This window comes from Micromesistius poutassou (genome assembly GCF_964030765.1).
Source record: "Micromesistius poutassou genome assembly, contig: SCAFFOLD_5313, whole genome shotgun sequence".
Classification (NCBI taxonomy): Eukaryota; Metazoa; Chordata; class Actinopteri; order Gadiformes; family Gadidae; genus Micromesistius; species Micromesistius poutassou.
The window spans coordinates 1-12543 of NW_028179040.1; the positions used below are offsets into that span (position 1 = coordinate 1).

The 12543-nt window shown below is 48.4% G+C and overlaps 1 protein-coding gene across 1 annotated transcript; it reads right to left on the reverse strand.

Moving 5' to 3' along the window:
* Nucleotides 1-451: 451 nt before the first annotated feature.
* On the reverse strand, nt 452-8466 carry LOC311373175 (abl interactor 2-like; the record flags this gene model as incomplete). Its single annotated transcript, XM_084490009.1, has 4 exons — nt 452-462; nt 1136-1276; nt 1935-2035; nt 8290-8466. Coding segments are annotated over 4 exons (430 nt in total), but the record flags the coding sequence as incomplete, so codon positions are not given.
* Between the last annotated feature and the right edge of the window lie 4077 nt (nt 8467-12543).

Here is a 12543-nt window from a genome sequence, read left to right on the forward strand (position 1 = left end):
GGAGAGAGAGAGAGAGTTACTACTGCCACTACTGGGAGAGAGAGAGAGAGAGAGTTACTACTGCCACTACTGGGAGAGAGAGAGAGAGAGTTACTACTGCCACTACTGGGAGAGAGAGAGAGAGAGAGAGTTACTACTGCCACTACTGGGAGAGAGAGAGAGAGTTACTACTGCCACTACTGGGAGAGAGAGAGAGAGTTACTACTGCCCCTACTGGGAGAGAGAGAGAGAGTTACTACTGCCCCTACTGGGAGAGAGAGAGAGAGTTACTACTGCCACTACTGGGAGAGAGAGAGAGAGTTACTACTGCCACTACTGGGAGAGAGAGAGAGAGAGTTACTACTGCCACTACTGGGAGAGAGAGAGAGAGAGAGAGTTACTACTGCCACTACTGGGAGAGAGAGAGAGAGTTACTACTGCCCCCACTACTGGGAGAGAGAGAGAGAGTTACTACTGCCACTACTGGGAGAGAGAGAGAGAGTTACTACTGCCCCCACTGCTGCCACTACTACCACGACCCCACAGAGGGGGGGGGGCTGCTCTGAAGAGGAGGAGGGGGGGTTCGACCCGTGACAGTGAGACGGGTTAGGAACACAAGACGCACAGCAGACAGACGGACGGACGAGATGAGAAGAAGCAGCGGGCATGGGGGAGGGAGGGGGGAGGGAGGAGGAGGGAGGGAGGGAGTCCGGTGGGGGATGGGGGAGGGGGAGGGAGGGAGGAGGGGGGAGGGAGTCCGGTGGGGGAGGGGGGAGGGGGAGGGAGGGAGGAGGGGGGAGGGAGTCCGGTGGGGGATGGGGAGGATCTACTACACAGTCGTTAGTGACGGAAGGGGGGGGGGGGGGGGGGGGGTGTTCGTACCGACGAGGAGAAAGAGGCGGAAGAGGAGGAGAGGAGGAAGAGGAGGAGAGGAGGAGGAGGAAGAGGAGGAGGAGAGGAGGAGGAAGAGGAGGAAGAGGAGGAGGAGAGGAGGAGGAAGAGGAGGACAGGAGGAAGAGGAGGAGAGGAGGAAAACAGAGTTGGTAGAGAGTTGGTAGAGTTGGGAGGGGGGGGTCGGGAGGGGGGGTAGAGTTGGGAGGGGGGGGTCGGGGGGGGGGGGGGTAGAGTTGGGAGGGGGGGGTCGGGGGGGGTTCACCTGTAGGTGCGGGTCCTCTGAGTTACGGAGTGGGCGGGGCTCTGCAGGGGGGGCGGGCCGGAGCGGGTCGGACTGGAGACGTAGTCGTTAGGGACAACGGGGGGACGGACCGGCTCGAGGGTCCGGTAGGGGGAGTGCCGCCTGCGGGGGAGGGGGGGAGGAGGGGGAGGAGGAGGGGGTGAGAGGAGAGGAGAGGAGGAGGGGGTGAGAGGAGAGGAGGAGGGGGGAGGAGGAGGAGGAGGAGGAGGAGGAGGAGGAGAGAGGAGAGGAGAGGAGAGGGGGTGAGAGGAGAGGAGGAGGGGGGAGGGAGGAGGAGGAAAGAGGAGGGAGAGGAGAGGAGAGGGGGTGAGAGGGGGAGGGAGGAGGGGGAGAGCAAAGAAACAAACAGGTGCAAACTTAAAAAACGGGGAGATGTGATTGGTGGAACCGGGGGGGGGGGGGGGGGGGGCGTCGCCAGGGCAACAAACAGCGGGGGGCCAGAGACAAACACTGAAGATGGCCGCTGTTGTCCTCACGCCTGGTTACCCTGGGTTTAGGGAGGGGGGGGGCGTTGATGGGGAGGAGAGGCGGTTGCCGTGACAACGAGGACCAGGGTGGGAGGGTGAATGGGACAGCAGCTGACACACACACACACACACACACACACACACACACACACACACACACACACACACACACACACACACACACACACACACACACACACACACACACACACACACACACACAGGTGTGGCCCCTAGCCTGGAGGTCGAGGGTCAGAGGTCAAAGGTCAGGGGTCAGAGGTCAGGCTACGTACCCCAGGGTGCCCTTGCGGGCGGTGGGGGGGCTGGGGGGCTTCTGCGTGGGGGGGTTGGTGCGGGGCAGCGGGCCCCCCGCCTTCACGCTCTGGGCGCTGGCCTGCAGGGAGAGGAGGGGTTAGACAGGGGCCCCCAGATGACACAGGGGCCCCCAGATGACACAGGGGCCCTAATATAACACAGGGGCCCTAATATAACACAGGGGCCCTAATATAACACAGGGGCCCTAATATAACACAGGGGCCCCCAGATGACACAGGGGCCCTAATATAACACAGGGGCCCTAATATAACACAGGGGCCCTAATATAACACAGGGGCCCCCAGATGACACAGGGGCCCCCAGATGACACAGGGGCCTCAATATAACACAGGGGCCCCAATATAACACAGGGGCCTCAATGTAACACAGGGGCCCCAATATAACACAGGGGCCTCAATATAACACAGGGGCCCCAATATAACACAGGGGCCCCAATATAACACAGGGGCCTCAATATAACAATCACATGCTTCTAGATCCCGCTTCCAGGAACACGAATGGTTGACCTAAATATGAATTAAGGAGAAACGCCCCCTTTACCAGTGTTAAGGGTTTAGCGCGTCTGTTTAAGTGATTAAATACAGTCTGACGTCCCCTTACCTTACCCCCCCCATGCCTCAGACACTTACCTTAAACCTCAACAACCACTGAGGGGTTAATTAAGAGAGCAGAGAGAAGATAAGAGGAAACAGAGTTAGTAGAAGATAGGAACGGTACGGTCACGATTATCAACTAACTAACCCTACTAAGCCTATTGGGTCCTAGGGTTAGGGTTAGGGTTACCTAACCCTATCTAAGATAAGGTCACTATTATCACTAAGATAAGGTCACGATTATCACTAAGATAAGGTCACGATTATCACTAAGATAAGGTCACGATTATCACTAAGATAAGGTCACGATTATCACTAAGATAAGGTCATGATTATCACTAAGATAAGGTCATGATTATCACTAAGATAAGGTCATGATTATCACTAAGATAAGGTCACGATTATCACTAAGATAAGGACACGATTATCACTAAGATAAGGTCATGATTATCACTAAGATAAGGTCACAATTATCACTAAGATAAGGTCACGATTATCACTAAGATAAGGTCATGATTATCACTAAGATAAGGACACGATTATCACTAAGATAAGGTCACTATTATCACTAAGATAAGGTCACTATTATCACTAAGATAAGGTCACTATTATCACTAAGATAAGGTCACGATTATCACTAAGATAAGGTCACGATTATCACTAAGATAGGGTCACGATTATCACTAAGATAGGGTCACGATTATCACTAAGATAAGGTCACGATTATCACTAAGATAAGGTCATGATTATCACTAAGATAAGGTCACGATTATCACTAAGATAAGGTCACGATTATCACTAAAATAAGGTCATTATTATCAGACTGAGAGAGACATTAACATGACTAAGCTAAGATAAGATCATGATTATCACTAAGATAAGATAAGGTCATGATTATCACTAAGACAAGATAAGGTCATGATTATCAGACGGAGAGAGACATTAACATCACTAAGATAAGATAAGGTCATGATTATCAGATATTAACATCACTAAGATAAGATAAGATAAGGTCATGATTATCAGACATTAACATCACTAAGATAAGATAAGGTCATGATTATCAGACATTAACATCACTAAGATAAGATAAGGTCATGACTATCAGACATTAACATCACTAAGATAAGATAAGATAAGGTCATGATTATCAGACATTAACATCACTAAGATAAGATAAGGTCATGACTATCAGACATTAACATCACTAAGATAAGATAAGATAAGGTCATGATTATCAGACATTAACATCACTAAGATAAGATAAGGTCATGATTATCAGACATTAACATCACTAAGATAAGATAAGATAAGGTCATGATTATCAGACATTAACATCACTAAGATAAGATAAGGTCATGACTATCAGACATTAACATCACTAAGATAAGATAAGGTCATGATTATCAGACATTAACATCACTAAGATAAGATAAGGTCATGACTATCAGACATTAACATCACTAAGATAAGATAAGATAAGGTCATGATTATCAGACATTAACATCACTAAGATAAGATAAGGTCATGATTATCAGATGAAGAGAGGAGGTCACGACAGATAATGTCTGATAATACAGTATTCTGTACTGTTACTAATAACAGTGATTGGGGGACAGAGGTAACAGACATTAACATCACTGGTTAGTTGGACATTATTCTGTACTGTTACTAATAACAGTGATTGGGGACAGAGGAGGCTCATGGGTAATGTCGTTTTCCACCGAGGCCAGAGTCGACCCAGACTGAAACACGTCACGTCGACCATTCTGAAGACACGATATAACTCGATCATACTGAGTGATATCCATAACTATTGATCATGTTAATGACCTCAGAAGACTATGAATGACCGTGCTGTGTGTAAACACTTCAGTGTAACACACGACCTCCCACTAGGGATGTCACGAGAACCGATACTTCGGTACCAAGTCGATACCAAAATTCAAAAAACGTGACGGTACTCGTTTTTCTTAGTACCGTAGGTACCGTAGGTACCGAGGATGCAATTCCTCTGGACGTCACGTGGGCAGCATATACACCTACACGGGAACATGGAAGACGGCAGCTGCAGCGAGTGCGACGGCTCCGCCTCGACTCGTCGATAAAAAGAATAACAAGAGTCGCGTCTGGAAGTACTTTGCGTTTGGAACGCTGCGCCGCGCGACTGTTTCAGACGGGACCCGTTTCAATGTTGCCCTTCTAAACACGCATGGTACGACTGCGTTCGGCATCACTTACTTGATGTTGTTTTGATTGAAGATCGGCAGGTTGTAGTGGGTGCGGCGGTGAATGTGTGCGTGCGTGTGCGCGTGCGCGTGTGTGTTGCGAGCGTATGCAATTTCAAAGTAAACAAACCAACTCAAAGCCGATGCATGCATCCAAAATTATTCGTTCAAAACCAAATAAACAAATCAAAAACAGCGTTGCTTATTCGCTTCAAATACTTTTTCTTTTCAAAACTTGGTTAATTAATACGGCGCGGTACCGAGCAGTTGAAAACAATGTTGGCGTCTCCTGTGGCTGCCTTGCGCACCTGCGTTATATTACTTAATATTAGGTTAGAAGTTATGTTTTAAACCCCGCCATGCACGCAAGTGTAAACGCCAGTCGCATAGCTGCATGACTGCCTGCTTTCAGCGCGTATTATTATTTTTTTAATTATTATTACTTGAACGCTACATGCCACTGTTCTTTTTTTGTAATGTTAATAGTGGTTTATTTTTATTTATTACTTGAAGGCTACATGCCAGTGCCACTGTTTTTTGGAATGTTTAAATGTTTTTAATAAATAAAGTACATGGGATTTATTGTTTTGTTTTTGACCGTGGTATCGAATTGGGTATCGAGAATCGTGGAACTTCACTGGTATTGGTATTGACTACTAAATTTCTGGTATCGTGACAAAGTACATGGGATTTATTGTTTTATTTTTGTTTTTTGCCGTGGTATCGAAATGGTATCGAGAATCGTGGATTTTCACTGGTATTGGTACCGACTTCTAAATATTTGGTATCGTGACATCCCTACCTCCCACTGGTCTGCATTGACCAATACTCCAACGTCGACACAACCATGAAAACACTCAGACATCGTAGATAAGAATTGAACCGTGTTTGAGTAACAAACTGCTAGATTCAGTGGACCAGCCTCTAATGCATATGTACTGAACATGTTTTATATTGATACTGATCAGTACATATAGATCAATATATATATATATAGATCAGTACATATAGATCAATATAGATCAATATATATAGATCAATATATATTAGGGGTGTGCATCTCTCCAATAAAAGACGATTTGATGCGTATCTCGATACATGGGGTACGATACGATTCAGGAACGATACATTTTTAAAATGGAACGATTCGATTCAGTTCGATTCAGAAGGATTTCGATTCGATTCGATGTGGCACGGCTCAATTCGAGAGGGTATGATGCAATGGATTTCTTGTTGAAAGTAGACAATCATTTCACAAAATGAATTAACTTGTAAATGTGGCATTTCCTTCAAAAAGATTTATCAAAGACTAGAGAAGAAGTGTATTTGTTAGGGGTGTGCATCTCTCCAATAAAAGACGATTCGATGCGTATCTCGATACATGGGGTACGATACGATTCAGGAACGATACATTTTTTTAAATGGAACGATTCGATTCAGTTCGATTCAGAAGATTCGCATCTTTTAAATCAAAATCGATTTTCCGATTCAAAACGTTTTTTGTTACACCCCTAATATATATAGATCAATATATATAGATCAATATATATAGATCAATATATATAGATCAGTATATATAGATCAGTACATATAGATCAATATATATTGTCTCTGACAATACGATGACTTATTGTTTAATTGCCCAGGCCTATCGTGGTAATGTATATAATGTTTAGACTGAATACAGGTAGGTTAGGGTAATGAGTACAGATAATGTATATAATGTTTAGACTGAATACAGGTAGGTTAGGGTAATGAGTACAGATAATGTATATAATGTTTAGACTGAATACAGGTAGGTTAGGGTAATGAGTACAGATAATGTATATAATGTTTAGACTGAATACAGGTAGGTTAGGGTAATGAGTACAGATAATGTATATAATGTTTAGACTGAATACAGGTAGGTTAGGGTAATGAGTACAGATAATGAGGGAATCGCTTTAGTAGTTCAAATGTCAACGCTCCCTTCCTTTGAGATTGAGGAGATTAATCTCGTTAATCCTTAAGAGACTGTAGCCGTTTCTCAATACCAAGTACGCGGACTACGTTCTCGCGGACTTGGAAGTACGTACTTGGCAAGTCCGGACTTTCAAGCACAGACTTCCGAGAACGCGAGTACGCACCTGCAACTGGAACAGCAGCGGACTCGATGATGCATTCTGGGATATTTAACGGTCCCAAGTCCACACGAGTCACCTCCGATGCATCCTCGGTGGAACGGCCTCATCAAGAACGCATCAAGAACACACACGGGTTTTACGACAGTACTCGCGTACTCGGAATTGGAACAGTGCTTGGGCTACCACTGATGACGTTTATCGAGAACGCAAGTACGCGTGTACACATGAGAACGCGAATTGAGAAATGGCTTGAATTAATACGCACTTGTTGTTCTCTTTGTGGACGGGTTGTTATTAAATAAGATCCAGTTAACCCCTAAATGTAAACCTGCTTCAGGAAGTCTGAATGTCTGACCTCTGACCTCAAGAGAGGAGGGTTAGAGACAACCTCCTCTCTCCTCTCTCCTCTGACCTCGAGAGGAGGGTTAGAGACAACCTCCTCTCTCCTCTGACCTCGAGAGGAGGGTTAGAGACAACCTCCTCTCTCCTCGTCTCCTCTGTCCTCAAGAGAGGAGGGTTAGAGACAACCTCCTCTCTTCTCGTCTCCTCTGTCCTCAAGAGAGGAGGGTTAGAGACAACCTCCTCTCTCCTCGTCTCCTCTGACCTCAAGAGAGGAGGGTTAGAGACAACCTCCTCTCTCCTCTCTCCTCGTCTCCTCTGACCTCAAGAGAGGAGGGTTAGAGACAACCTCCTCTCTCCTCTCTCCTCGTCTCCTCTGACCTCAAGAGAGGAGGGTTAGAGACAACCTCCTCTCTCCTCTCTCCTCGTCTCCTCTGACCTCAAGAGAGGAGGGTTAGAGACCACCTCCTCTCTCCTCTGTCCTCGTCTCCTCTCACCTTGACCCCGTGCCCCATGTCGTCCACTAGAGACCACCTCCTCTCTCCTCTCTCCTCTGTCCTCGTCTCCTCTCACCTTGACCCCGTGCCCCATGTCGTCCACTAGAGACCACCTCCTCTCTCCTCTCTCCTCTGTCCTCGTCTCCTCTCACCTTGACCCCGTGCCCCATGTCGTCCACTAGAGACCACCTCCTCTCTCCTCTCTCCTCTGTCCTCGTCTCCTCTCACCTTGACTCCGTGCCCCATGTCGTCCACTAGAGACCACCTCCTCTCTCCTCTCTCCTCTGTCCTCGTCTCCTCTCACCTTGACCCCGTGCCCCATGTCGTCCACTAGAGACCACCTCCTCTCTCCTCTCTCCTCTGTCCTCGTCTCCTCTCACCTTGACCCCGTGCCCCATGTCGTCCACTAGAGACCACCTCCTCTCTCCTCTCTCCTCTGTCCTCGTCTCCTCTCACCTTGACCCCGTGCCCCATGTCGTCCACTAGAGACCACCTCCTCTCTCCTCTCTCCTCTGTCCTCGTCTCCTCTCACCTTGACTCCGTGCCCCATGTCGTCCAGGGCGTTGTAGTCGATGGTCTTGCGGACGTAACGGACCGGTCTCTCTGGGTTGCCGGGGGCGATGATCTTGTGCGTCCGCGCCGTGTTCTTATTGGTCGTCAGGATGCCGATCTCCCGCCGTGCCACCTTCTCCTTGTGGATGTCCACCGTCTGGAGGTCAAAGGTCAAAGGTCAGGGTCAAACGGATCACTCACCAAGTCTCTCTCGGAGATGTGGTTGATAGAGCTCTCTCTCTCTCTCTGTGTCAGTGTCTCTCTACCTGGGAGATGTGGTTGATAGAGCTCTCTCTCTCTCTCTGTGTCAGTGTCTCTCTACCTGGGAGATGTGGTTGATAGAGCTCTCTCTCTCTCTCTGTGTCAGTGTCTCTCTACCTGGGAGATGTGGTTGATAGAGCTCTCTCTCTCTCTGTGTGTCAGTGTCTCTCTACCTGGGAGATGTGGTTGATAGAGCTCTCTCTCTCTCTGTGTCAGTGTCTCTCTACCTGGGAGATGTGGTTGATAGAGCTCTCTCTCTCTCTCTGTGTCAGTGTCTCTCTACCTGGGAGATGTGGTTGATAGAGCTCTCTCTCTCTCTCTCTGTGTCAGTGTCTCTCTACCTGGGAGATGTGGTTGATAGAGCTCTCTCTCTCTCTCTGTGTCAGTGTCTCTCTACCTGGGAGATGTGGTTGATAGAGCTCTCTCTCTCTCTCTCTCTCTCTGTGTCAGTGTCTCTCTACCTGGGAGATGTGGTTGATAGAGCTCTCTCTCTCTCTCTCTGTGTGTCAGTGTCTCTCTACCTGGGAGATGTGGTTGATAGAGCTCTCTCTCTCTCTCTGTGTGTCAGTGTCTCTCTACCTGGGAGATGTGGTTGATAGAGCTCTCTCTCTCTCTCTCTGTGTGTCAGTGTCTCTCTACCTGGGAGATGTGGTTGATAGAGCTCTCTCTCTCTCTGTGTGTCAGTGTCTCTCTACCTGGGAGATGTGGTTGATAGAGCTCTCTCTCTCTCTCTCTGTGTGTCAGTGTCTCTCTACCTGGGAGATGTGGTTGATAGAGCTCTCTCTCTCTCTCTCTGTGTGTCAGTGTCTCTCTACCTGGGAGATGTGGTTGATAGAGCTCTCTCTCTCTCTCTGTGTGTCAGTGTCTCTCTACCTGGGAGATGTGGTTGATAGAGCTCTCTCTCTCTCTGTGTCAGTGTCTCTCTACCTGGGAGATGTGGTTGATAGAGCTCTCTCTCTCTCTCTCTCTGTGTCAGTGTCTCTCTACCTGGGAGATGTGGTTGATAGAGCTCTCTCTCTCTCTCTGTGTGTCAGTGTCTCTCTACCTGGGAGATGTGGTTGATAGAGCTCTCTCTCTCTCTCTGTGTCAGTGTCTCTCTACCTGGGAGATGTGGTTGATAGAGCTCTCTCTCTCTCTCTCTCTGTGTCAGTGTCTCTCTACCTGGGAGATGTGGTTGATAGAGCTCTCTCTCTCTCTCTCTGTGTGTCAGTGTCTCTCTACCTGGGAGATGTGGTTGATAGAGCTCTCTCTCTCTCTGTGTCAGTGTCTCTCTACCTGGGAGATGTGGTTGATAGAGCTCTCTCTCTCTCTCTCTCTGTGTCAGTGTCTCTCTACCTGGGAGATGTGGTTGATAGAGCTCTCTCTCTCTCTCTCTGTGTGTCAGTGTCTCTCTACCTGGGAGATGTGGTTGATAGAGCTCTCTCTCTCTCTCTCTGTGTCAGTGTCTCTCTACCTGGGAGATGTGGTTGATAGAGCTCTCTCTCTCTCTCTGTGTCAGTGTCTCTCTACCTGGGAGATGTGGTTGATAGAGCTCTCTCTCTCTCTCTCTCTCTGTGTGTCAGTGTCTCTCTACCTGGGAGATGTGGTTGATAGAGCTCTCTCTCTCTCTCTCTGTGTGTCAGTGTCTCTCTACCTGGGAGATGTGGTTGATAGAGCTCTCTCTCTCTCTCTCTGTGTCAGTGTCTCTCTACCTGGGAGATGTGGTTGATAGAGCTCTCTCTCTCTCTCTGTGTCAGTGTCTCTCTACCTGGGAGATGTGGTTGATAGAGCTCTCTCTCTCTCTCTCTGTGTCAGTGTCTCTCTACCTGGGAGATGTGGTTGATAGAGCTCTCTCTCTCTCTCTCTGTGTCAGTGTCTCTCTACCTGGGAGATGTGGTTGATAGAGCTCTCTCTCTCTCTCTCTCTGTGTCAGTGTCTCTCTACCTGGGAGATGTGGTTGATAGAGCTCTCTCTCTCTGTGTGTCAGTGTCTCTCTACCTGGGAGATGTGGTTGATAGAGCTCTCTCTCTCTCTGTGTGTCAGTGTCTCTCTACCTGGGAGATGTGGTTGATAGAGCTCTCTCTCTCTCTCTGTGTCAGTGTCTCTCTACCTGGGAGATGTGGTTGATAGAGCTCTCTCTCTCTCTCTCTCTGTGTCAGTGTCTCTCTACCTGGGAGATGTGGTTGATAGAGCTCTCTCTCTCTCTCTCTCTGTGTCAGTGTCTCTCTACCTGGGAGATGTGGTTGATAGAGCTCTCTCTCTCTCTCTCTGTGTGTCAGTGTCTCTCTACCTGGGAGATGTGGTTGATAGAGCTCTCTCTCTCTCTCTCTCTGTGTCAGTGTCTCTCTACCTGGGAGATGTGGTTGATAGAGCTCTCTCTCTCTCTCTCTCTGTGTGTCAGTGTCTCTCTACCTGGGAGATGTGGTTGATAGAGCTCTCTCTCTCTCTCTGTGTCAGTGTCTCTCTACCTGGGAGATGTGGTTGATAGAGCTCTCTCTCTCTCTCTCTGTGTCAGTGTCTCTCTACCTGGGAGATGTGGTTGATAGAGCTCTCTCTCTCTCTCTCTGTGTGTCAGTGTCTCTCTACCTGGGAGATGTGGTTGATAGAGCTCTCTCTCTCTCTCTCTCTGTGTCAGTGTCTCTCTACCTGGGAGATGTGGTTGATAGAGCTCTCTCTCTCTCTGTGTCAGTGTCTCTCTACCTGGGAGATGTGGTTGATAGAGCTCTCTCTCTCTCTCTCTCTCTCTGTGTCAGTGTCTCTCTACCTGGGAGATGTGGTTGATAGAGCTCTCTCTCTCTCTCTGTGTCAGTGTCTCTCTACCTGGGAGATGTGGTTGATAGAGCTCTCTCTCTCTCTCTCTGTGTCAGTGTCTCTCTACCTGGGAGATGTGGTTGATAGAGCTCTCTCTCTCTCTCTCTGTGTCAGTGTCTCTCTACCTGGGAGATGTGGTTGATAGAGCTCTCTCTCTCTCTCTCTGTGTGTCAGTGTCTCTCTACCTGGGAGATGTGGTTGATAGAGCTCTCTCTCTCTCTCTCTGTGTGTCAGTGTCTCTCTACCTGGGAGATGTGGTTGATAGAGCTCTCTCTCTCTCTCTCTGTGTCAGTGTCTCTCTACCTGGGAGATGTGGTTGATAGAGCTCTCTCTCTCTCTCTCTGTGTGTCAGTGTCTCTCTACCTGGGAGATGTGGTTGATAGAGCTCTCTCTCTCTCTCTCTGTGTCAGTGTCTCTCTACCTGGGAGATGTGGTTGATAGAGCTCTCTCTCTCTCTCTCTGTGTCAGTGTCTCTCTACCTGGGAGATGTGGTTGATAGAGCTCTCTCTCTCTCTCTGTGTGTCAGTGTCTCTCTACCTGGGAGATGTGGTTGATAGAGCTCTCTCTCTCTCTCTCTGTGTCAGTGTCTCTCTACCTGGGAGATGTGGTTGATAGAGCTCTCTCTCTCTCTCTCTCTGTGTCAGTGTCTCTCTACCTGGGAGATGTGGTTGATAGAGCTCTCTCTCTCTGTGTGTCAGTGTCTCTCTACCTGGGAGATGTGGTTGATAGAGCTCTCTCTCTCTCTCTGTGTGTCAGTGTCTCTCTACCTGGGAGATGTGGTTGATAGAGCTCTCTCTCTCTCTCTCTGTGTCAGTGTCTCTCTACCTGGGAGATGTGGTTGATAGAGCTCTCTCTCTCTCTGTGTGTCAGTGTCTCTCTACCTGGGAGATGTGGTTGATAGAGCTCTCTCTCTCTCTCTGTGTGTCAGTGTCTCTCTACCTGGGAGATGTGGTTGATAGAGCTCTCTCTCTCTCTCTCTGTGTCAGTGTCTCTCTACCTGGGAGATGTGGTTGATAGAGCTCTCTCTCTCTCTGTGTCAGTGTCTCTCTACCTGGGAGATGTGGTTGATAGAGCTCTCTCTCTCTCTGTGTGTCAGTGTCTCTCTACCTGGGAGATGTGGTTGATAGAGCTCTCTCTCTCTCTCTCTGTGTCAGTGTCTCTCTACCTGGGAGATGTGGTTGAT